This window comes from Myiozetetes cayanensis, unplaced genomic scaffold (genome assembly GCF_022539395.1).
Source record: "Myiozetetes cayanensis isolate MyiCay16 unplaced genomic scaffold, myiCay2020 scf14, whole genome shotgun sequence".
Lineage (NCBI taxonomy): Eukaryota > Metazoa > Chordata > Aves > Passeriformes > Tyrannidae > Myiozetetes > Myiozetetes cayanensis.
This window is the reverse complement of record NW_026087048.1, coordinates 6,368,842-6,394,403: the sequence shown is the minus strand read 5'-3', so window position 1 is coordinate 6,394,403 and position 25,562 is coordinate 6,368,842. Positions and strand designations below refer to the sequence as shown.

At 38.2% G+C, this 25,562-nt stretch overlaps 1 protein-coding gene across 2 annotated transcripts in view; it reads left to right on the top strand.

The window, feature by feature from the left end:
- MINDY2 (MINDY lysine 48 deubiquitinase 2) overlaps window positions 1-24,454 on the top strand; it is a 32,146-nt gene extending 7,692 nt beyond the window's left edge. The window contains exons 2-9 of one of the 2 annotated variants that reach the window (XM_050309854.1): window positions 571-628; window positions 1,784-1,848; window positions 4,411-4,569; window positions 5,416-5,518; window positions 6,091-6,233; window positions 13,757-13,930; window positions 15,102-15,275; window positions 16,688-24,454. In XM_050309854.1, coding sequence (XP_050165811.1) covers window positions 571-628; window positions 1,784-1,848; window positions 4,411-4,569; window positions 5,416-5,518; window positions 6,091-6,233; window positions 13,757-13,930; window positions 15,102-15,275; window positions 16,688-16,807 — 996 coding nt within the window. In that variant the 3' untranslated portion in view covers window positions 16,808-24,454. Of the gene's footprint in view, window positions 1-570; window positions 629-1,783; window positions 1,849-4,410; window positions 4,570-5,415; window positions 5,519-6,090; window positions 6,234-13,756; window positions 13,931-15,101; window positions 15,276-16,684 lie in introns of both variants that reach the window. The other variant, XM_050309853.1, reaches the window with a different exon arrangement.
- The last annotated feature ends 1,108 nt before the right edge of the window (window positions 24,455-25,562 follow it).

Sequence of the window (25,562 nt, the reverse complement as noted above, 5' to 3'; positions counted from 1 at the left end):
GAGGGGGTGGGAGGTCATTTTCTTCTTCCCGAACCAGTCCTTGGCTTCCCTGGCTCCGCAGCTCCTGCCACCAGATCCTTTACAAACTTTGTATGCAGGAAGCTTTTGAGTTAGTACTCAGTTAAGAATTATAATGCAGGAGGGAGTCAAAGAGTTTCCTGAGGAAAGTGAAATTTTCTTAACTCCGTGTGGCCACAGTTCCCAGTCTGTTAATTCTGGGTGCTTGCAGTCGATCGACTGCAGTGAGTGGTGTGAACTCCTGGGAAGTGGAGGGGGAGGCTGGAGAAGTGTTTTGGTGGGAGCACAGAGCACTGTGCAGAGAGCTGTAGGTGAGACAAAGTGCTGTGTGCATGTGGTTTTTCTGAAAACCAAAGTGCCTTTTTTTAATCTGTTCTTGTGGCTGTTGTTTAGTAGAGGTCTTGGGAATGTTCTCAGTCCCAATACACTAATGGCCTTATAAATTGGTGAGGCAAATGTAATTGCACATCTTCTGTCTAGAAATGCCATGTTGATGCTTTCTAAATTGTGGTGTTTTGGCATTTTAAAGAAAATATACTTTTACTTTCACAGATTAAGCTGCCACCAATGATGGAAATCATAACGGCTGAACAGCTGATGGAATACTTGGGTTAGTAATTACAATAAATTGCTTTGACTTGTATATTATTCTTTATAGTGAGCAAAAATGTAGAATTGTTTATTTACTGTTTTATTCAGCTTTACTTGAACTCACGATCCAAGAAAACTGCTTACAATATTCGGTTATTCCAGGAGTTTTCTGTCCTGCTTTCCTAAGTGGTTACTCTAGTGATGCAGTTGCTGTGGCTGAGTACCCCAACACACTGGTAGATTTAAATTTACTTATGTCTCTTATATTGTTGTTTTGTTATAGTTGACAGAATGTAGTAAGTCAACTGTGTCTTTAATATTCTACAGTAACTCTAATCCTTGGAAATATGATCCAATTAAAATAACAGAGAAAATTAATGTAGTCAGTAGACAAAGATGGAATGCAGGTGTTGTGGTTCAACCCCAGGCAGCAGCCAGGCTCCAGCAGCCACTCACCCACTTCCCCACCAGTGGGATCAAGGAGAGAACTGGAAGCTAGACAACTTGTGGGTTGAGATGAAGTTTAATAGGGAAAGCAAAGCAAAACCAGGAATTAATTCACTGTTTCCCATGGGCAACTGTTCAGCCTCTGCAGGAGAGCAGGGCCCCATCATGTGTAATGGTGGCTTGGGAAAACAAACACCATCACCCCAAATGTCCTTCCCCTTCCTCCTTCTTCCCCCCACTTTATATGCTGTGTGATGCCATATGGTCTGGAATATCCATTTGGTCAGTTGGGGTCACCTGTCCCAGCTGTGTCTCCTCCCAGCCTCCCGGGAATCCCTAATTTCCTTGCCAGTGTGGCAGGAGAAAAAGCAGCAAAGCCCTTGGCCCTGTGTAAGCCCTGCTCAGCAATAACAAAAACATCTCCATTATCATCCCTGTGTTCAGCACAAATCCAAAACAGCCCCATTCCAGCCACTGGGAAGAAAGTTAATTCTACACCAGGCAAAACCAGCACGACAAGTTTTGTAGAATTATTGGTGTCTGAAACATACACCAGAACATCCCTAGTATCACTCAGGAGAAGTGCTTACCTTTTTAAATTGTGTTATGGAATTACATATTTTACCATGAACTCATTAAATTGGTAGAAAATTTCAGTCAACTTCACTCAGAAGTGTTCATAGAACTGTTGACTCTTTGAGTGTGGAATTAATTTTTTTTTTTTTAGGAGATTATATTCTTGATGCAAAACCTAAAGAGATATCTGAAATTCAGAGACTTAACTATGAGCAGGTAAGGAACTGCTACTAAAATACGCTTGCTTATGTCTGAGGAAACGAAAACTTTTTCTCACCTAGGGTTTATAATTTTGTTAAAAAACAGAAGCATATGAACCATTGTTTGTAGTTTCTTGGTTGATATATGTTTTATTTATATATACTTCTATTAGTGCTCAGTATCTGTTAACACAAGAATTTTACTTTTTTTTCCTGAAATGAATGTAATAATTTAGGGTTTATTGAGGAACTGTAACAGAGGTACAAATAAAAGTATATAACAGGGTGGTTGCTTTTTGAAGTCTTCTCTTACAATAAGTCTTCAGTGTGGTCTGCTCTGTGGTGCCTGCTGGAGTTTCTCTGAGCGTGTAAACTGAGCAAGAGAAAGGTCTCTGTTCTTAATGGTGATGGACAAAAAGAGATTAATTCCACATCATGAAAGGCAATATTATTTGCACTGACCACTGTTTATCATCAGGGAAGTCCTTCTATGCTAAAGATAATGCTGTTAGTTTAAAAAAATATTGATGCAGTGCATACTGTCTTGGAGCAAGTTTTTGGAGCTCTCTCTGTAGTCGTGGCTGGTTTTTTGGTTACTCATGGAGAAGTGATTTGAGTTTTTTATAGGTGTTAGGTTTCAAGCTAGTTCTGTTTACTGTTAGGTCCTTTTTGCTTGCTCTTATTCAATGTTGAAAACCAAATGGAGTAACTTGGGATTGATTTATGTCAAATTACAGGAATCACTTTCGTAATAACAAAATTGGCTATTTTTTTCTCACAGTTCTGGGCTGCAGAAGGTTTATAGCTATAATCAGCATACAGGAGGGTGATGAAAACTACATGCCTGGTGAAAGTACAACCTCTGTATCTTTCTTATGCTCAAAATATGGGTTTATTACATATATGTCTTATACCTTAAATATTTCACTGTAATTTTAAAAAAGCCTTCTGTTCTGGGAATCTTCTAAGTTGTTTTGAAGGGGCAGAAATAGCTAAAGTAGAAATGATACTGTTGAAATTGTAGTGAGAAACTTCTGTGGTTTTCTGGTCAGTTTGATGTAATCCTGCTTCATTTGCAAAGTAAACATTACAAAATAAATGCAACTATTGTCTGTAGATGTATGATCTGAATTTTTGATGACCAGTGCTGACTTACTATAGACTTCCTATTCTTTTAGCAGAGTAAGAGTGTGGCAAAATTTCTTTCAAAACACCTCTGATAGTTGGAGTTTCTTTCCTGCTTAATATCTGGTCCCTACTAATGAGATGCACTTGTTCAGGTGGTTTGCTTTGCTATTATAACAATCAGAACTTTTTCAAAAAAAAGTCTGACCTAGTCTTGAGAATTACTTATAAGTCTTGCTAAATTCTAAATCTTGTGACAGCAAAATTGTCAGTAGGATGAAGCAACATGTAGTAAAGTAGAGGGAGCTTTTACCTTCCTGGTAACAGAACACTGACAGAACAGCGCAGTTCAACAGCTGCAAGAGTTAAAACTCTCTCATTCATTGTAACCATGCTCAAGTGCAGGTACTGGAGTAGAAGACAACAGAGGCAACTGTCTCTGACCATCAGTGGGTTTGGTCTGTGAATCTTTTCTGTCTCCATCACCTGTCCAAACTGTATTTCTGGGTTTTGTCATGTTTTTTTTCCTCGTTGTTGCAAGCCTGAATTCCTCTTAAGCAACAGAAGTTTGCAAAACCCAAACAAACAACAAACAAAAAGTGCATCAGTTTCCCTGCATTTTTTGCACATACTTTCTAATCATACTCTTTGCGGACTCTTCTCACTTGGTGGAAAATTTTTCTCCTGCATGTCAGGAAGTTTTTTGTCTGTCAGTTCAAGAGAGCTGTCTCACAAAGCACTTTTCCTTTGGCTCGTCTTTGCTTTGTGTGATTGGTTCTTCATAACTTGATAATTCTCCTTAGGATTCCATTGGAGTTAATGCTATAATAAGTGCTACTTTCATGACTTGTTTCCACAGTAGAATCTACAGGCCATTTAAAGGTGTGCTCAAAATAAGATAGCAAATTTTTCTTAGGAAACAGAAAAAAATCAGACTCTTCATTGTTCGTCACTTTACATACTGATCCCTGAAATTAGAATTGGCAGGTAGATCTGTGTAGATCTTTGTTTTGTTCACTCATTATGTAGTGGCAAGTACTTCAGCTTGACTTATAAGGCAGGACTTGAAAGGGGAGAAGAAACCTCAAGAAAAGTCCCTTGGAGCTTCCCTTATAATTCAGTTTTCTTGCCAATATCTGGCTTGTGCCTGTGGGAAATAGAGCTAAAAACAACAGGAACTACCTAAAAGCAGCTTATGGGTGTAGAAAAAAAAAAACAAAACAGTCAATATAGTTGACTGAGGAGAGAATTCTTATTTTTCAGATATCTTCTGGCACAGTGAGAATGAATTATGTAAACAAGCATTGAAACAACTGTTTAGGTGATTTCCCCTTTCCTACAATTTTTTTGAAGTGTTGGATTGATGAATACTACATAATCAGGAGTTGCAAGAGTAACCCTCAAGTGTACAAAGCTCTATTTGGTCATGTGTTTTTTCTCTTTCTGCTGTCAGAACATGAGTGATGCCATGGCAATTCTCCATAAGCTGCAGACGGGTCTGGATGTCAACGTCAAATTTACAGGTGTTCGAGTGTTTGAATACACACCTGAGTGCATAGTGTTTGATCTTCTCGATATCCCCTTGTACCACGGATGGTTGGTGGATCCTCAGGTAACTTCTGTTTTTTTAATTATTCAGAGTATAAGTTATTTGGAATATTATTCATGGGAGGGGAACGTTTTAGATTTTTAATGAGTCAATAATGATTATGGTAATAGATTTTTTAAATCTAGTGAGAAAAATTGAGGAGTGCATACAGACTGTGTGTGTTTTTTGGTGCAGGAATTTTGCAGAGCCCAGCTCTACAGTCAAACTACTTTAAAAGCTTTCTATGGCTGTAAATGAGAATTGTTTTTCTGAGGAAGAGAAGTCGCCAGACACAGTGTCCCAATCGTAGGTTTTGGAGGCTTATTAGAGAACACTTGGGAGGAATGCAAGGTTACTTTCCTCCTTTCTTTAATTCTGATTTACTAGGCACTGCTTTTGAGAAATGAGAATGGTAGAATTGGTTGGAGAGAACTGCATCTTTAACAAACATATAATTTATTTTTAATTATATTATTTAATAAACAGGAAAGTGGAACTGTTTAATTAGGGGAATACTGGTGAGTTGGGCTAGAATAATCTGCCTCAGATTTTTTTTTCATGCCTTGTTGGTGAGAGTTGTTCTCTTACCCCTTGGAGTCCCCCCTGGCCCCACTGATCCAAATTATGCCCTGTTCTCTCCTCGATCTGCTTTAGCAACAGTTTTTGATGCTAAGGGTTACCTTAAAGATTTAAAATGGGATCTGAGACAGCAAAATATGTAATACTCTGGGCTAAAACTTTTTGGTCTAGTAAATACTAGACCATCCTCTCTTTGAACTCTTATTTTCTCACGAATATTTGCCGTAGGCTTGCAGTTGTGCTCTGTCCTTCACAGAGGTAAGTTCTGTGTGCTGTTCCTTCCTGCTCCAGGTTGCTGACATAGTAAAAGCAGTTGGTAACTGCAGTTACAATCAGCTGGTGGAGAAGATCATTTCTTGTAAACAGTCAGACAACAGTGAACTGGTTAGTGAAGGTGGGTAACCTTTTTCATGCTTTATTAAAGTACCCTAACAAATCCAAGATACATATTTTTCATGTGGGTCTTGCTATGTAGAGATACAAGTGTGAAGAGCTGCATTTTGCCTGCTGAGCTGCTTTCCCTGGGCTGGCAGACAGCACTATGCTTGTCCTCTGAACTTCCCTGATGTGATTTCTGAAATGAGAATCAGCTGCATTCCCTTAACTGTGAGAGAACTTCCCTTTATGAAAAGGTGGTTATGAGCAGCATTCAGGTTTCAGCTCAGCTCTGCATTATCTCCTACAATTAGAATATGAATTATGTAGTGTGTGGCAACAAGGAAAAAAATCAGTAGTATTAGAGGTGGATACAACACTTCTGAACATGAGGGGGTTCTCTACAATGCTGTGGTTTTGGAACTTTCAGCTTGTTTTCTCCTCTCTGAACGTGTTCCTTTAGATTTATGGCAGTCTGGGGGCATCTTAGTAGGGGGAAGATGGGAGATAGGAAAAAGACTACTATTGCAACCAGCTTTTATATTAGCGATGTGTGACAGACACACATAACATTGTGCATTGCTTTTGTAGGGTTTGTTGCTGAGCAGTTTCTAAATAACACAGCTACACAATTGACATACCATGGACTGTGTGAGTTGACTTCAGCTGTCCAGGAGGGAGAGCTTTGTGTGTTCTTCAGGAACAACCATTTTAGCACCATGACCAAATACAAGGTACATTCAACATTCTTGTCTGTACTGTTGTGTTTTGTGTTCTTGTTTCAAAGCAAATCTTGATTTTTCCCCTGTCTTGAGGTAGAAATAAATTCTTGTTTGTTACATGTAAATATGGCTTATGGTGAATGGAAGGTCTGTAGCAAATGTTTGAATTATTGATTACAGTGTTTTAGATATCAGGATCCATTATTGCTTTAAATCTTCTTGTAGCTCTTCCTTTTATGTTCAGTTTGCTACCTGTGTTAACTCTTTGCAGTTATGTGTAATGACACACACTTCTTACATGACTTAAATTTACTTGCAGTTTGTGATTGGCAATGATAAGGTTAATTTATTTAATTTCTTGTTTGTGAGGATCTAAAACTTTGCTTTACATTTGGGCCAGTAGATGAATAGCTCCATCATGGTGTTCAAAATACCAGATGTTTGGAGAAGTTGAGATGAGCTACAATATCTGTTCCCTTTGTTAGGGAAGAGATTGTTTTTTAATCTGAATCTGGAGAAGCAAAATGATGGGAATTGCAAAAGGAGTATTCCCAGATACACAAAGGAGGTGTCAGCTTGGTTAGTGCTTCAGGAACTCCTCCTTCCACAGAATGGATGCCACTGGCTTGGCAAGTTTACAGTTACCTACTGAGCATCTTTGCTCTAAAACAACTTTTCCTTTACTAAGATCATAGTATATGAATTTTTACCTTTGTATAGAATTCTTGAAATTATATTTGGATTATGTTATTAAATAAGAATTTAATTTCATGTATGCTTGTATTTGTGAAAAAGGAGAGGTGTGTGACATGCAAAAAAGTAAAGGGCCCACTGCTTTTGCCATCTGTTGTGTAATGTCATGTACCTCATGTGAATGACACTTGTTCATTTGTCAGTCACTTTTTCTCCCTCTGATGATCTTGACTGTCAATGCTTATCTTTGGCATTTTGAATAACTACTTGCAAGCTAAGTTAAAGGTCTGAATAGTCCTGATAAGTAATGATTAACTCTACAGGCAGGTAACAAATCTGGTTTTCTGATAGCTTCTTAGAGCACATCTGAGATCTGTGTTAAATCTTTGTGCAGTGCCACTCTCCTAAAGCAGTAGGGCAGGTAAAAGGAGCTTTCTCCTCCCTTCCTCCATTTAAAAACCAAAAAGCTATGAAATGTGTCTGTTCATGGTCAAACATTATACTTCCTGAGGCAGCTTGCTGAAGTCACAATTTTACGTATAGTTTTGCTTTTCTCTATTCTTCTAAATTTAGTTCTTGCAAAAACTGATAGTAGCTTGTGAATCAAGCCTGTACATTCTTTGATGCTTGCTTTTGTTATGGGGGATGAGGGCCAGGGAAACAGCCCCAACCTCAAAGCTGTTTGGTTTTAAAAAAGAAAATACTTAATCAAAGTACAGCTGTACTTTCTGGATACAAATGGTACCTAGAGGTGCAGGATACCCCCTTTACTTCATTTAAAGGATATTCCAGATAAAATATTTAAATCCATCTGGAAGACATGCCTTTTGTGCTATTATTAAAACTTCTGAAATCTAAAATACTTATATTAAATACAGTCAGGGAGTATCACTTTGACCTTTTGCATTATAAACAGAGATTGTTTTTGTAAGATGTAGAGTGTTTGTAGTCTTCTGCAGCTCAGTATTTAGATTAAAGGCCCAAACCTGGTGTGTCTGTCTGTGCTTTATCAACTTCATAGTTGTAAACAGGTACTTCTCATTTGAGGTCCTTTTTCCTTTAAGAAATAAAATGCAATACTTCAATGAGTTAATAATATAGAACAGGTTAAGGCAGTGTCTGAATTTTACCTGTAAGAACTAAAACCAAGTCCTAAGAAATACTGACTTAAAATATTTAAAGAACGGTATTGTTTGTTTGTGTATTTAAGGTTTCCTGCTGCTAAAATACCTGTGATTTTAATCTTGACCTTTTTGAGAAGTCTTAGAATTCTGAAATGCTAAGTTTTGAAACATGGGCTGTTATTCTTGTTTTTCATAGTCAATATGGTGCCCTCACTTGCGGTTAGTATTTGATTTCCGTGTTATCTTCAGGCTTTTAGTTCCTGAGGTTGTTGCTTTTAAACAGTGTTCATTTTGCTTTGGATTTCTGGAGAGTGGTACATTACAGAATTTGAGATATCAAGAAACTCTTTTAATGAAGACAGAAAATCATTTTTAGTTTATATGTAAAGGCCAGCAGTAACTCTTCTGGCTGCTGTGACTAGGTGGTCTTTCACATCAAAAAAGTCAGAAATAGCCTTGACTTGGGCTTTTAGCCAAGATCAGCTCTCCAGAAATGTGTGGGGCTCCAGCATACACATGTGAGTGCCAAATGCATTGTTGCCACAGAGTTGAGGTTTTTCAACTGCTTTATTCTTTCCATTTACTGTTTTTAGTGCTTGTTCTGCAGATGGAGTTTGAGCAGTAGTAGTCAGCAGTAGCTGGACTATGGAGAAGACCAGAAGTCCATCAATTAGGAAAAATTAAAATACAACACAGAGAAAATGAAGATGTAGAACTTCTAGGACAAGAACTATGCCATTATTTTCTCTTTCTCTAATACTACTTTTCCCTCCTCTCCCTCCAAACCAATACCTGGAAACATATAAACAAAGCAGTTACAAAGTTAATGAAAAGGAAATTATACATTTAATAAGTTATGGCCGTGTAGCAAAAATTTATGTATTTTTAGAAATACACTCTGAGTAATTAGCAGTTATTATTCTAATGAAACTAATGGTTAAACTTCTATTGGGCACCTTTCGTGTACAGCTGAGACAATGACTTGTACACTGGGGATTTTTTTTTTTAAGTTTAGTGTGGGATTTTTTAAGGCTGATATTTTCTGATATTTTAGTAAAAGGATTTGGATTTTGATACCTTGCTTGTTTGCCCAACTATTTATTTTTCTATTTCCTGTCCCTTTAATTGCATATTAATAGTCTTGGCTCATGTGATTATGCAGTAATAATTTTCAGCAGTTAAAAATGTGATTTTATTTTTTTACCTTTCCTTTTCATTATGCAGATAATAAATACATCAAATGGTAATTCCATAGATCAAGGAAAAACAGGACTGTAAAGAGGGGATCAGTTTGGTAAGATCTTAGTTCAGTTGGAATGTTTTTCCCACAGACTTGTTTTTAAAAGAGCCTGTTTTCTTTACTGAAAAGTATCAAGACACCTGCTTGGATTTTTAAGTATGTGTGTTTTCTAGTTTATAAATGTTGGGTTTCTGCCTCAGAACTCAGCAGAGACTTTTATTCCAATACAAAGTATATTTCATAGCAATAATTGTGCTTTTTTCTTGGGCATTTAAGATTGGCATAGTAGAGGCATTGGATATAACTGCTTAAAAACATGGTTAAATGTTTTTTCCATTTCTTAGTAAGTGTAGAGTTTTTATTTTGAGGGTTATTCTGTTGAATCAAATAGAGTATACTTTTTTAAAAGCCATGATTTTCTCTACCAGTTAAAACATTCCTATACACTAATATTGGAAAACCAGCATCTCATTCGTGTCAACCTTCACAAAACCCAAGGGGTCTGACCCAGAAGTCTAAGAGAATATTTACATAGAATTTAAGAGATAAGGCTTAAATTATTTCTCTTTACTGTATGAAACTACTGGACAGGTGTTTGGTTTTCTTTTTGAGTTTTCTAAACTGCTGGTAACTTGGTAACTGGCATTAGAACAAGTAGTTTAAAAGCATTAGTTTTAATGACTTCATTTGGTCATGAAATTAACCCAGGAAAGGACCTATAGTAACCAGTAACATCACCTGCAGCCCAATCTGCATTTTAGAGAGCTTTTTGTGCAAACCAGGAGACCATTGTTCAGCAGAATAATCTTGCTTTTACCCTTAGCTTTATTTTAAGGTTTTTATATGTGAAACTATAAAATCTGGGCATTGGTCTACAATATCTACAGTCATTCCAGGCGTTGATTCTTAGGATAAATAATTATTCATAACTTTGTTGTAGACACAGTTTATTGTAACAGTTATGCACTTGAGACTTGATTGTTTTACTTCCTAATGACAACAGTTAGTAGATATTATTGCTGTATATTATGTGCTAGTATTTGGGGGGGGCAGTGTTAACCCATGAGACTGGGTATTTATTAAAAAAACACACATTTAAAAATAAATCTAAAAGATAAGCTGGTAATAGTTTAGAAACAGTCAGTTAAGATTTTATGAAGGTAGAAACATTTTGTCAAATATGATGCTGTTCCTGGCAAGGTGTGTTTGAGAAACATATTTGTGTACATTGTTTACCTTAATTGCATGACCTTAGTGGGCTGATCATCCTGTTTTAGCTTTAACTCAGACTAGAAAGCAGATGTAGAATCAGAACTATGATCTGTTAAGTAGAAAACACATTCTGTTCTTTACGCTTTTTAAAGCCTCCTTCCTCGTTTTTTAGTTCAGTGTAAATAAGTGTTTCTACCCTCAATAATTCTTCCTGATTCTGTCACTGTGTGCCCTCTTTCCCGTTTTCTTCCTGTGTGGTGCACTGAGTGGAGCTGGAGGGCAGAAGCTTTCGTGGGGTGCAGGTGTGGTGGACAACTGCTGACACGTGGAGCTGGGAATACCAGCGTTGTACTGCTGGTGTAGGTGGTGTATCCCTGTCTCCCAGCAGCCAGTCTGATCCCATGATCTGGCAAGTGCTGGTTCCTGGCACCAGGCAGGTCTTTATTTAGTGCAGCTCAAATTTAGAGGCAGCGTGAAGGTCATATGAGAAAAGGTTTCTCTCGAATCACAAGATTGGAGATTTGGATGTGCCAGTGGGGGAAGCCTGGGAGCCTTTAGCTTTGGGAAGAGAGCATGCATGGCATTAACACTGGAAAACCAGTCTGTAGACATGGCCTCTGCTTTCTTGTTGCAAGTAGAAGGAATAAAACCGTGGAAGGTCTTGGAAGATTGATATCTGTGGAGACGAGTAGCTACAATACACCTCAGAGAAAAAGAGCTGACTCCTCTTCCTTTGTGTATGAAAGTTGTCCAATTATTGCCAAAAGTTACGTGAATGTTACAATATTGTGAGGGTCTGGTATTTTGAGAAATTCAATGAAATAATACCAAGACAAAGTAGAGATCAGAGCATGTGATAAAAACCAAGGGAAAGATGACTTGGGATCTCTGACCTGTGCTGTCCCATTGTTCTGTCATTCCAATAACCTGAACAGGAACTCTCTTGCCGAGGACTGGGCAGCCTGTGTTTGTTGGCTTGCTGGGTTTGTTCAAGTGAAGCAGCATGTTTTAAACTGTGCAATTGGTGTTGGAAATAGAGTGGTGTTGTGTGGGTGTTGGGGGTAGTAATGCAGTTTATTGCCTTTCATTAGGGAGCTGTATTAAATTTATTATTTAACGTGACATTTTTTCAATCAGTGTTCAGGTACAGTTCAACTGAGGAAGTCTTAAAGGAAGAATATGAATTTTATTTGATTGAAACAGTTCTCTATGTCAAACAATTGTTAGCTTTAAACTGTCTTTGGATACTAGATCCTAATTCCATCAAGGCAATGATATACCTTAATATTTGTGTGTGAAAAAAACTCATAATAGTTTGGAGACTGTGAAAGCAGTAACATTTTCCTATTTCAGTATTAATACTAAGCTACACAGTTTATGGGCTGTTTACAAAGTAATTAAAAATTTATGGCATAATAGAGGAAAACCTGACACACACACACACTTTTTTTAGGTATTGTTTGAATCAATATATTGGTCAAAATAAAATTTAAAAGGTTCAAATACACTTACCTTAAACATTGAGATTTTATTTTCTTTTTTTTTTACACAACTTTTAAAAGTCATCTTATATATGAGATGCTGTGAAATAGGTATTCTGTGCAAACTGGGAAGGTTATAAAATTACTTCCTTTTATTTTCTTGGGTGATTTTTAAGCATCAGGAATAGCATTCAGTTTTTAAGCAGGTTTCCATGGGAAAGATGATTCCTTAGATCATGTTATGTGGTCAGACTTGTTGCTGATAATTGTATTTATGTCTGTGAGGGTAACTTCCATTCCAAAGCTTGAACATGTAGTAGTGTTGTCTGTGTTTGGTTTTGTTTGGGGTTATTTATCTGTTCTAGTTGGCTTCTTGAACAAGTGCATCTTATGGTATTAGGTAGAATAAGTGCTGCATGTGAGTCTTCAAATACTATTTTTTATCTTATGACCTCCCAGGGGCAGGAGGGCTGGTTGTGAACATGGTGGGATTGGAGAGATCTGAGGGTAATTTCAGCATCTCTTTTAGACAGTTGTTTAATGGCTTAAAAGAAATCAGTGAGCCATCCTGTATGTGTTGAATATGGATGATGTTTCCATTTCTGGCTTGTTAGTTCTGTGAAAGCATTAGGACAGGATCTGCCTCTTGCTGTGGTACATCTTCAGCCCAGCAATCATTGAGAACTCTTTGTGTGCTGCTGTAATGCAAATAGCAAATTTTTGTTGATGTCACAATGAACTGCTTTGAATTTTACAGCTAAACCACTGCCACAAGTTTTGCACTGAATATCCTGATCTGGTGCATTCAGTAATACTAATGGAAGCCTCAGTCTTAATGTGCTGTATGGTCAGTAATGACATTCTTGATTTGGAGTATATTTTTCAAAACAGTATAAAAAGGGTAGGCTAAAATTAAATGGATTGATTTAAACAGAAATTTAAAGAGGGATTTTTTTTTTTTTTGGTGCTGCTTTGCTATCCCTCAAACATGCAGCACCATCTCCTTTTACCTGAGGCCTGCTTTGGTAATTTCCCCTTGATTTCAGCTCTTCTCCCATTCCTTCCTCCTAAGCTTGCATTTCATCCTTCCTGTGCCTTGGCATCTGAACTTGATCGCATTGTCTCCTTCACTCCAGATCAGCCCAGTTTATAATTTCAGAGTTGGAAATCAAGAAATTTGGCCTTATGGAACTGTAAAAACATTAAAATGACAACAAAAGCAGTTTTTTGTGACAAGTCATAGCAGGAATCCTAAATTTACATTTTTCAATTGAAATAGACCTCAAATTCTATCAAATCCCATTCTAACCCATGAAGTCTGAGATGTGGTCATTTTGAGGTAATGCCTCTTGGATTATCTGGAAAGATCACCTTTGTCTCCCTGTCTTACCCTTGGAATTTAATGTCATTTGTCCTGGGACTGAAAGTTTTCATTGCCAGGTGTGTTTCCAAGGAACTCTCAAGGTGTATAGCTTGATATGTATCAATATGCTCATTCTTATATATATTCATGTCTATATGAGTTTCTAGTCAATATGAACTGTCATTAAGAAGGAAAAATTACAGGATGGAATACAGAAATTGTGTGGCTCTTAATTTAGCAATGCACACTAGTATCTGGTGGTTTAATGCTGTAAGCTTACTCATTTAATTTTTAAACTTGCTTAGAACTCTCAATGAGTGTTTATTGGGATGCAGCCTTTGTGTTACCTGATCATTTCTGCTTAGGTTGTAAAAAAGTAATTTTTTAAGTTTTTTACACATTTTCTTTGCTGTTGTGCACAGGGTCAGCTTTACCTGCTGGTGACAGACCAGGGCTTTCTTACAGAAGAGAAGGTTGTCTGGGAAAGCTTACACAACGTGGATGGGGACGGGAATTTCTGTGACTCTGAATTCCACCTACGGCCTCCATCAGACCCTGAGACTGTCTACAGAGGGCAGCAGGATCAAATAGATCAGGTGCTGCCTTTGTTGTATTTCTCTGTTTGCTTGTGACTATATATAACAATCAGTACTTATTTTTAGTCACAGGTGTGTACTCATGCATATATGGAACTATAAAAAGTCCTTTAGATAGTGAGGTTGGGGTTCTCCAAAGTGCTACTTGATTTGGTTTTGAGGGAGAAAAAGTAAGACCAACAGAATACTTTCGAAAACGATTTTAATCTCTTGGAATCCACTTCTGCAAAAAACTTGGGTGAAATGTCACATCTGCCTTGTATGTGGGAACAGAACCAGGCTGTGGAACTTGTCCTCCACAACAAACACATTTCAGCTCATTAATGTTGTCATAACTGAACTTTGCCTTCTGATGCCCACTGGCTGAATGTAGGACAAACCCCAGAGCAAACTGTGTCATGTTGGGTGTTTGTTACTCTGATTGAGGTCCAGAGGTGACAGAAGTCATGTCTGAGGTGGGGCTGAGTTGTCCCAGTTAATGCACAAGTGCATGGCAACACCAAGCTCCTCGGAATTCTTACATTCTGAACAAGCATAAGTTTATAATTATCACCATTAATGTTTTTTAAATACTGGGGGGAAAATGAATAAGATGTTTATTAATAAATTCAAGCACTGCATCTCTCTTGTAGAATAAAAGTCTGAGAGAGATAACAGGGCTGGTAATATTTGGAGTTGCTGTTTGGTTATATGCAAAACTACACTTTATTTTCTCATCTGCTGAGGAGTTGGTATTCCTAATATATTCCCAACATTGTTTGGTGGAGTGAGGACAGATAATCCATCAAGCATAATCAGAGTGTTAATTAGAGAAAATTACAAAGTGACAGCTTCAAAATGTTCTTCCTAGAACTGGCATGAGCTGACACTCTGTCTTCTTCTGCTGTTCAGGTAACGGAATATAAACCTGAAAGCACATTTTTTTAATTAGCTTTGTGTTTTCTGTGCTGGGATGTTGGCACTGTGAGAGGAGATATTAAAGCAGCTGTTGTCAGCCTTTCTGCAGTTGAAGTTATGGAAAGGTTCTGAAACAAATTCCTGTTTTCCATTTGAAGATAAGGCTGGGAAAAGAGGGATGGTGCTGTGTAGCAGCACATGCTGAAAATTTCACTTGATGTGACTTGACTCTTTTCGTTGTGAAAGAGCATTAATAACCAAGTTTCCTGTTTAGGATTATCTTATGGCATTGTCTCTACAACAAGAGCAGCAAAGTCAAGAGATTAACTGGGAACAAATCCCAGAAGGAATCAGTGACCTAGAGCTAGCCAAGAAGCTCCAGGAAGAGGAGGACAGGAGAGCTTCTCAGTACTATCAGGAACAAGAACAAGCAGCTGCTCAGGTCCAGGTAAGAAAGCAGCATTACAGAATATGATCATGAATTTTAGAGAGTATTAACTTAATTGCACAGACACAACCTGTGTTTGTCCATGTTTTAGCCTGGTGAGACTGTTTACATCGTGTACAATGACAAGGTGATAGAGGAGTCTTTAGGAATGTGCTATGATTGTTGCAGCGTGCATGGAGCTACAGCAGCTGCTGACACTTCAATACTTTAAAGCTGGCCTGACCTTCTAAACTGGGGTTTCATTCATTTCATTCAAATTGGAACGATGGGATGAGTTAATGCATAAGGTTGCAAAGGTGGTGTTAGCTGGTATTTTACATTACTTGTAAAAGAGCATTCAAATAAGAATTTGTCGATAGTAGTTGAAGCTTTGTCTCTGTCTTGCAGAAGTTTGTTGCTGTACATTTTTAGGTGATTCTGTCTGATATCATGTGAATCTGTTCAGTCATTTCAAATTAGGCAGTTAACAGTTTCTCCCAGTACACCTTTCTGTTCCATACCCACCATAAGCAGCTGATTTCGAGATGCTTTGAAAATATAAGTCATGCACATGCATCTACAAAAATGCAATTGAACTGAATCTTCTGTGCAAGAGGCAATGTTTAAGTTGGTGTTCTGGATTCAGGGAGTTCTTAACAACTGAAGACTCTTAGAACTACTTATGTTTACAAATATGCAAGAAATAATGTGTATGAAGGCTGAATCTTTGGCCTGGAGCAATTCAGAACCATTATTTGCATGAAACAAGAATTTTGACAGTTAAAAGTTGTGTTATTTCCACTGCTTGTTGCTTTAATAGAACCATGAGTAGCTGCTTCTAAGACACAGATTCACTACTGCTGGTTGAAAAAAGGTAGAAAGAACTGAAGAACCTGCTTAACAGGTTGCTGCTCATTTGCAGCTATGAATGGATAACAGTTGGAATAGATGATGAATTAACAAAACTTATGTTGCCTTTGTATACCCACCCCCTTGCCAAGGTCTTAATGAGCTCCTAGTCACAAAAAGCTGCTGTTTTGCCACATCTGGCTGCCAGAACCAACACCTTGACTCTTCAAATTCCAAAATGTGGATTATGTTCTTGTAAAAGAAATCAGGAAAAAATTCCAGTACAGTAACACAGAAGTGCCAGAAGATGCTTGAAGCCGTATTTTATTATTGAAACAACATCTAAATACGTGGACACAACAGAAGGGACACACAGGCCTTGGAATGTATTTCCAACTGACTTAATTTTTTAGACCTCAGCGATTTTTGTGGAGGTTCTGGAGTATTTATACAGAAAGCCCTTACCTCAGTTCTGCTGGTTTGCATGATATTTAAACTTCTGGTTGTGAACTTGGACACACAGTAACGCTTCAGACTGTATCTGCAATGATGTGTTTATTCAGTTTTATTTTCCCCCACAGCAGCAGGTGCAAGGTGCTGCTTCTCCAGCCACCGCGAGACAATCTGGGAGTAACGAACGCAAACGGAAAGAGCCTCGGGAGAAGGAGAAGGAAAAGGAGAAGAATAGCTGTGTTCTCTTGTAACAGAACATGGATTCAGTCTGGAGCCAAGTGCATGTCCTCAGAAGCAAAAACAAGGAGTACAAAGGAAGACAAACCTGTTACACGCCGCCTGTGCCTGATTACCCCATGGATTTCGTTCCTGTTCCCAAGAGGATGGATGACTTTGTTACAATCACACAGACTTCCTTCAAAGTCAGAGTGCGAGCTGCCCACGAGGGAATTCCAAATCACAGTTGGATGCGGCTGTGCTTTGAGTTAGTCATACAGATACTGCACCTTGTAGCTGAACACACCAATCATGGCAAGTCCTGTGTCCCAGTGACATCCATTCCTGTCCATCAGTCAGTAAGCTATCTTCTCTTCTACTCCAAACAAGGGAGGTCATTCATTTTGGGCAGGGCTTTTCCCTCAAGTCTGTACATGAGCACAACAGAGTTCTGTGTTACTTTCCTGGTATGAGGCTGTACCTTAGCTGGGTACAGCCTTCATGACATAAGAGCCCAAGTAACAGCTGGGCACTGCCTCCTCGGTGTGTCCAGATTTCTTTGCTTCTGGATCTGGTATGTTCTTTTTCTGAACTCAGATTTATACTGTGTTACTGCTCTCACTGCATCTCCTGGCCAGCTTTCTTGCCCCAAGAATATGTGACTTGATAGGCATCACACAAAAATTGTCATACAAAAACGGGGCATTTATTAATAAGCAAGATGAATATTGTTTGCTTTTCTTGCAATTACAAACTGGGTATGGCAACTCAGATGTTATCAGGGTTAAACAAGTAATTTTATAGGTAACTTCTTTTTCTTTTATTATTTTTTTCTCTGTAGGTAAACTGGACCAGATAAGCTTTTATTTATTGACCTCTCCATATGATAGATGAATGATGAGAGGAAACTAAGGTCTATAATAATCCTTATATTCTATATAAGAATGCAGAGTTAAAATAACTAACTATCTGCCTTTTTTCCAGAAGTACCTTGAACTTTAACATGACATTAAGGTGTTCACTTGTGTATTTAAGCAAGTGCACTGTAGTTAAAAACACACTTTTTTTGTTTGTTTTATAAATCATGTATTCTTAAAATAAGCACACTTCTGAAGGGTGAGGGAGGAGTGAAGCTGCTCTCTAAGATGGGTTGGAAGGTGGTCAGGTGTAATATTTTGTTTTTTAAATCACTAATTTAGAATTTTTGGAAACCAGATTTTTCTAATTTATGGGGAACCAAATAAACATGTTGTGTCTTGTAGTATTTATAGAATGCAGAAACCAAACACTTGATGAATTTTGAGGGAACCACAAACCTTCCTCCACTTCTATGAAATCAGTAACAATTCCCTTCTTGCTGAACCTTTTGATAAAAATTTCTATTTAGCAATATGTAGATACTTTTGAAAAAGGTTGCTTCTCCTGGGCCAGTTGTGTTCATGCTCTCAGCCTTAGCACTCATACACAGGAACCTGGGAAAGCCAAGGCAGCCAGGTGGAATGGGACATTCCTGGTTTCAGGAGTCTGGAGAGTGTCTCTTGGAAGAGGGTGTCTAATGCAAGTCCACCAGTAAATAGCCATTTTAAAATGATTTCCAGCAGACTTGCTGCAGTGATGGCAACCAGTCAGCACACAAATCTGTTATCCACCCAGAAGGAAAATTAGATAAAGGAAGAATGTCTTACTAACTAAAGGGCCTATTTTTATCACTTTCCTTCCATGCCTTTTTCTCTCTCTTTTTTTTTTTTTTTTTTTTTTACTTTTGTTACAACTTCCCTGTTATAATGATGAAGTAATGAACAGTAGGAGGTCTCTAATGTAAACTGTACATTTTAAAACGTCTCTTCTCTAGAAACGTCACACCCAGAAAAGTAATTTTAGTACTTAATGTGTGCAGTTCAGACCATTTTCTATGTCAAAGCAAAGGTTGATGTCTTTTTTCCTTTGCAGCAGCCTAACTTCTTCAAACAAATTAATGTGATGGAGGATCACCAATATAATGACTTAGCTATTTTAAGCAGTTCAGAAACTACTCCAATAGTGTCAATAACAGAGACTTTAAAGCCAGAATGTTGTTTAAAAACATTCTGTTACTAAGATTTTTCCCAATTTGTGTATTTACATTTATTTATTGACCTTGAAAAAATAAATACGTCAAGCTAAGTGTTTGTTATTATTTTCAGTGACAGTATTGCCACTTTCCTTTTGGAACAAATCTAGTTGTTGTGGTTATGGAATACATCTCTTTGCCTCAGATACTTGCTCTTATTAGAAGAATTCATGTAACATTTCTACTTTCAGACAGATGTGCCTGAAACTCAATATTCTGCAGTTGCAGGAATTATTGCCATTTGGCCACAGAGGAGGAGTTAAATGCAATGCTCATCGTGGAGTTGGGACTCCCAGACAATTCAGTTTCTCTCTCGATAACGGAGAAAAGGGTTTCAGGGTATCTGAGATGGCAGGCATGCTATGGAAACAGTCCTCTGTTAATATCCTTATTTCTTTACAGATCTTGAAGCTTTGGAAAAAAAAAAATTCCTGAAATCTAGGGCATTGTTCTGCACAAGTTGAACATTTTAGTAGCAAAACTTACAAGCAGATGAGCTTCCTAATAACCAAAATGAAAGACAGCTGGAAGCTTAATTTATGCCCTACTGAGACTAACCATTCCAAAAGCAAATGTCACACAGGATCAACAAAACCAAACAGAGTTGCTTTTACCTGTGTAACAGTGACCTTGGAAAACAATATTGCACAATATAGTCATGGAGTACCAGAAAAACAGTATCTACTTCTGTTTACTTCATTTGCCTTTTTTTTTTCAAGCTCATGTTCTGGCAAAAGGGTAGAGATTTATACCTTAAATCTGTTCATACACTTTAGCATGCACATGCTCCAAATACCTACATAATATATATGGAAGTGTCCAGAAAAGTAGAGTAGAACTTGTTTTCCACTAGGTAGCAGCTAGCACAGAAAACAGAATCATAGAATTTTTGTTTGTTGCATTATAGCTGTGACATATTAAAAAAAAAGCTACATACAAGTATTCTTAAAATTAGCAAAAACCTGAGCACTGCCGTAGTGATAAATGTTTTTGTAAGGCACTTTGTAAATGCTCCAATACCCCCCTTTTCTTGTGACACTCGTGGAATTGGCCACCCCACAAAGCAGATCCAAGGGAAGATTGTAACACCAGAGGATGAAATCAGCATTCCTGACAATTCACTTAAACACAATGCAAAAACCTGTGGTTTGTAGCTGTCCATTAATGTAACAACTGCTGTGTCCAGAGTGTCCCTCAGAGCTGCCCTGCTGGGTCCCAGGCCTGGGAGCTCCAAGGGAGGTGCAGGCTCTGTGTGAGCAGGGCTTGCCAGGCAGTCTCTCCTTCAGCTGGTATTTCACATTGTTGTTGTGTTCCTTCAAACTTGTATACACAAGCTCTTGAAAACATTTTTCCAGTATGTAATAAAAGGCAGTTTGAGTTCTTGAAACGCAATTTTTTTGTGCACTCAGCAGGAAATAGTCGAGTAAAAGGTGAAGCTGATGTACTTTTAACTGAACCTCTCTTCTGTCCTGCTACACTAGTTCTGTAACCCAAAGCCAGCTCATGGCTTGGGTCAGCTCTTGGCATTAGGATGCTTATTAGAGAATCTGTACAAACTACATCCTTAAATACAACCTACTGAATTAAGAGCTTCTTTATTTTATATAAAGTAGACTTTTAAAAAGTTGTAACCTTAAACAGCAGCTCCCTCAGGAAATGCACATTAATAGGTGCAGTATCCTCATTAGAAAGCATATTAGAGAAGAGCAAAATTAACAAGCTGTAGTTTGGCTGCAACAGAGTGCTCACATTCCTTCTACCTGTTCTGTGACAGACAAGACCTCGGTCACAAGGAAAATCCAACACTGAAAAGTGTTCCTATAGTCCAGTGACAGCAACTGTCAAGTGCAAGGACTGACAATGGCAGTTCCTGTTCAGATGAGTTCAGGTCCTTTTGTTATTAAGCATAACTGCAACAGACTGTTAGTGTTGAGTGGGAACATTGAGTGACACCTTCTCACACAAAATCCCATACACAGGTCTCTGTCTGGTGTTCACTCCAGAGTGTTTCCATGTAGCTCCTTATTCACAGCTTGTTCTTATCGTTGTCTGGTAGAAAAGCAATGGATTTAATCTCAGCTGTCACCTGCTTTGATGGGAAAGAAGTGCCACGGGGAAATGCTGAGGAGGAGAGAGAGGCTGGAACATAAAAATCTCTATGCTACCTCTTGAGATGGTTTAGGGATTTGTCCTTTATTTTGCTGTTATTTTGGACACAAATAGCTGTGGCACAGCTTGCAGGGGCCAGATTTTCTCACCTAGGTAATGCCCAGCACGCCCATTTCCGAGGGTTTGGCACTGCGTGTGCTGCTCTTCACTCTGTCACACTTCACAGGCAAGATGAGCTGTTCTGACCCTCGGACAAGTCAAAATATTTTTATTAAATGTCAGTTGCCTACTGTTCAGTGTTGGTCTGTGTCAGCTCCTCTCACTCTGAGCTCTCTTTACTTGGCTCTAGAGAACTTGCCTTCATCATTCCTTCTCTGCTTTGTAGGCTTACTTGTGTCCATGGAGAAGGTTCATGTGCTGAAAGAGGCAATTCCTTGGTTTTCAGGGTTAAAACCTTTAACTCTCTAGTTAATTATCATTAGAAGGTCAAGATCCCATGCTTGCCTCTTTGGGCAGCACACAAAAATTTCCAACAAACTAGTGCTAGGTTTGGGAAATCTGTAGGGAATGATTCACATGAAGTTTCAGCACTCCAAGTAACTGAAGTTTGCCAGCTTAGTATGAACAGCACCCTTACAAATACTACTTTATAACAATATGCTGAAAACAAAGGCAGCTGCTGCTCTCAGTGGATCTGTTGATGAAACACAAGCTCAGGCACTGCAGATGCTCCCATCACAGCCCACTTGTGCACTCAGGGCAGCAGGTGGTGCTGGTGTGTCTGTAGTTTGTTGGGGCCAAAGGAGAAGGAAATAGGATTGTTTGAAACAGTCAAACACTAAGCCAAATGTACATAATAGATCCTGGGGGTGGACAGGGACACAACCTCAGCCAAGTTTTACTATTTTTTTTAGTTGCTCCCTTAAACTGCCCTTTAGTGCTGACCCAAGTTCAGTTTAGGTCCCATCCAGCATAAGTGAAACAAATCTGGGGAGTGATCCACCAGTGTCTCATGAGCACAAGCCTTTAGCTCAGATAAACTGAGGCTCTCCATCACAGAGCTGGATGGAATAACGTGATGCTTAGTTTGTCTTGAAGTTCATGCTCTCTTTTCTTCTTGAAGCCATTAGTAAAACTTCCACAGGCTTTTTGAGTTAAAAGTGCAGCTGTAGCTTTTCAAAGTTAATGTTATGCCAAGCATTTGGAAAATTTCACCTCACTTACTTAGTTTAGCTTTTTTTTTTTTTATTATTTCTTCTAAATGTGTTTCCAAAAGAGCTGGGACAACTGTTCGGGTTTTTTTGTTTTGTTTTTTTGTCAGAAATGTTATGTTGGATTTTGTTCTGGAAATACCAAGGAAAGGGCCAAAACTGCAAAACTGCTATTAGAAGGAACAGCAGAGTGTCAGTAAACGAAACTCATCTGAGTAATGGGCACACCCTTGGGTTTGCTCATCTCTTGCTTTGGAGAACTCCAAAATTACAACATAAAACAATAAGAAGACAATTTTCTCTCTAATATTTTGGTGTCAGGGCATCAATGGGTCTCTTAATTTTAGGGGTTTTGTTACTGCAGATTAACCAGAGCCAGAAGGAGCTGGTTTGTATTAATTACTATTTTGTTTACAATTTTTAGCGAAGTCCTTCACACTGAAAGTTTGAAAACTCTTTGAGGTGGGTAAGTAGCAGTATGGGGGTGTTTGGCCCAGGTAGACATTACAATTGGGTTGTATTTACAGTAGGAAAAGATATTGCTGTGGAAATAAAATCCTTTTTTGGTTAAGAAAAGTATAGTAGGTGGTGCCTTCAAGCCACTGCAGATGGATACAGTGAACCAGTGAACCTGCTTGTGGATTTTTTGAATGACTTGTAATTTGGCTTTTGCATTTTTTTTATCATGGTTGCAGTAATCACACATTTGCATTCCATACACTCAGGTTACAGCAGTGTGTTTGTATTTCTGGATTTCTTACATGCTGTCCCTTAGGGGCTGGCAAGCAAAAATAACTTTGGAGAACCCAATTAAAAACGTGCCCACAGGTACAATGATTTCCAATCTATTGTAGCAAGGGTTTCTTTACCTGTATGTTAACTCTGGAAATCTCCAGTGCTGTTACATTATGTTAAGAAGTGCAGCTGGTCAGGGAATTACAGAACAGACATTCATGAAATAAGGATTCTGGTTTGGAGACAGTTTGTACTTGCCAAAAAAAAAAACAACACAACAATGCCTAGTTAATAGAGGTTGCTGTCAGATTGCAGTGGGCAGATTGTGTCACTTGGAATATAGGAAGTATCAAGTCATTGTCCTGTCCCACAGGATTATATTTTAAATCTGTTGCTACTTGCTCAGTATTAGTTCTTACATAAAACATCACAGAATGTTAATACGTTACAGTAATTTCTTTATCAGGGAGTGAGAAATACTGGCAGCAGTTTCCCCACACTAACGCAATAGGGCTTTAATCTTAAATGACAGTTTGGGTTTATCTTTCATATGAAAGCTTTCAGCAAAAGAAGGTCTTATCAAAGTTTTCCTAAATAATTTTTGATTATCCTTTTATCTGCTCAACAGATGCATAGCTATTATTTGTACAATTTCTGATTATCACTTTTTATACATACATGTGAACTTCCTAAAGAAGCCACTGATGGAACTCACAAAAATGAATCCTACAGAAGCTGCCCCAAGTTCTGCAGTGTTAAATATCTGTTGTCTTAACTGCCTTCACTGGACCTTTCTACAGTGAAATGTTTGAACAACCCCCCCCCCCCCAAACTCCAGTGTATTTTAGGAACTTTCCAAAGACTTCCAGATTGGTAATGTCTTCAAGATGCCACCAGAATTGTGCAATTCCTGTCCTGTGTTAAATTTAGTTTAGTTGTGAGCCTGTTAGTCACCCACTGTTTACCTGGTGTCTCAATAGAGTTTTAAAAGGAAATGCAAAATGAAGCTAATGCAAGTCACTGTGGATTTACTGAGAGGGGAGAAGTTACATTTTTAAAGATGGTGTTTTAGGGGTGCATGACATGATTAAATCTGGTCATGTAGCAGCATTTGTACCCATGTATGTGACTGAAATTCTTTTCATCATGTTTCACATTATCCAGCACTGTAATGGCATCAAGTTCAACTACTGAATGTTTTGCATTTTAAAAGCCTTAATTGTTTATATTGTATTAATGTGTTTTTAAAAACTATAAGGAAACAACATTTTCCTTGTAAATTGTTAAAATAATTTTGAACACAATTTTCAGAGAAATCCAGTTCTGTATCTTAATACCCCTTTTTGTTTGTGTACCACAAAGCTGTTAAATTCTGTTACTTTTAGAAATGTCTCTCGTTATCAGCCTCTCTACAGTTCAAGGTCTTTACCCAACTGAGATTTATTTTGGTTAACAGTCTTCTGAAACTCATTGTATGTAAATAAAGGGAGCAAACTTAAATAAATATTTCATTTAGATATTTCTTTCCTAATAATAAAGGTTGGATGATATGCTAAAAAAAAAAAATCAAACAACCCAACAAAAAGTCACTCTGGAAAAGGACAGACTTCTGGTGCTCTTAAGTATTTTATAAATCCACCATTTTTGGCAAATTGTTTTCAATTATTTTCCCCCCATCATCCTACTATGTTTGAATAGTTTAAGTGAAATATCTAAATATACACAATCACACTTTTCATTTAATTAAGCTTTAACTGTGGGAATGCACATCTAGATCTGTAGTGGAAGAAACAAAGTCACATCTCAAGTTCTATTTTCGTACCTCTCTACAGCTTTGCCTTTTAAGATTATAAACTTCCATATTTCCTATTGGATCCATTAGCCACTGGAAACTCATCTTAGAGCAAATCCCAGTTTTGCATGTGTTGTCACACCTGGTGAAGCACAGCCTGCAGCCAAATCCAGGCACTCTTTAAAATGCACTGTGAACTTGGACTTTCTCTTCCAGACTCCTGCAATAAAACTCAGTAAACTGAACTTCTTACATTTTCCTTCTAAGAACTGGACAACAGAGAAGGTGCATTAAATATATGAAAGTAAGTGAAGTGCTTGCTGAGACAGTACATTTCTTTTGTTTAAACCTACGTATTTGTCAGATGTGAATATTCACGTAGGATTAATTACAGACTGTGCTGTTAGATCAGGTTTCTGCCTCCTCCCATCTTTCCTGAAAGGCTACTTACTCAAAACCAGTTTAGTTTAACTCATTTCCTGCTACTTAATTCCTCTGCAGGTCCTCAGCAGTTCCTCCACACAGTGAGCAGACTGTGACAGGGGTCAAAGGTACATGTGCAAAATCAGCATCTTCTTGCTGCCTCGGGCCTTAAAATATGGAACCTAAAGCCTTCTTTAAAAGGCAACCTGGAGCAGGAAACACTTTCAGCTCTTATTCAAGGACTACTTTATAAGCTCTCATGTTCTGGTAGGCAGGTCCCCTGTTCGTTGGGGTAACCCATCCCCCCAACCCTACCAAACTGGGTTAGGTTTGGAACTGCCCCCTCACCCTGGGTGATCAGGGAGTCCTGGCCTGTCCCACACTTCTGATTGGGCTGGGCCAGAAAGGTT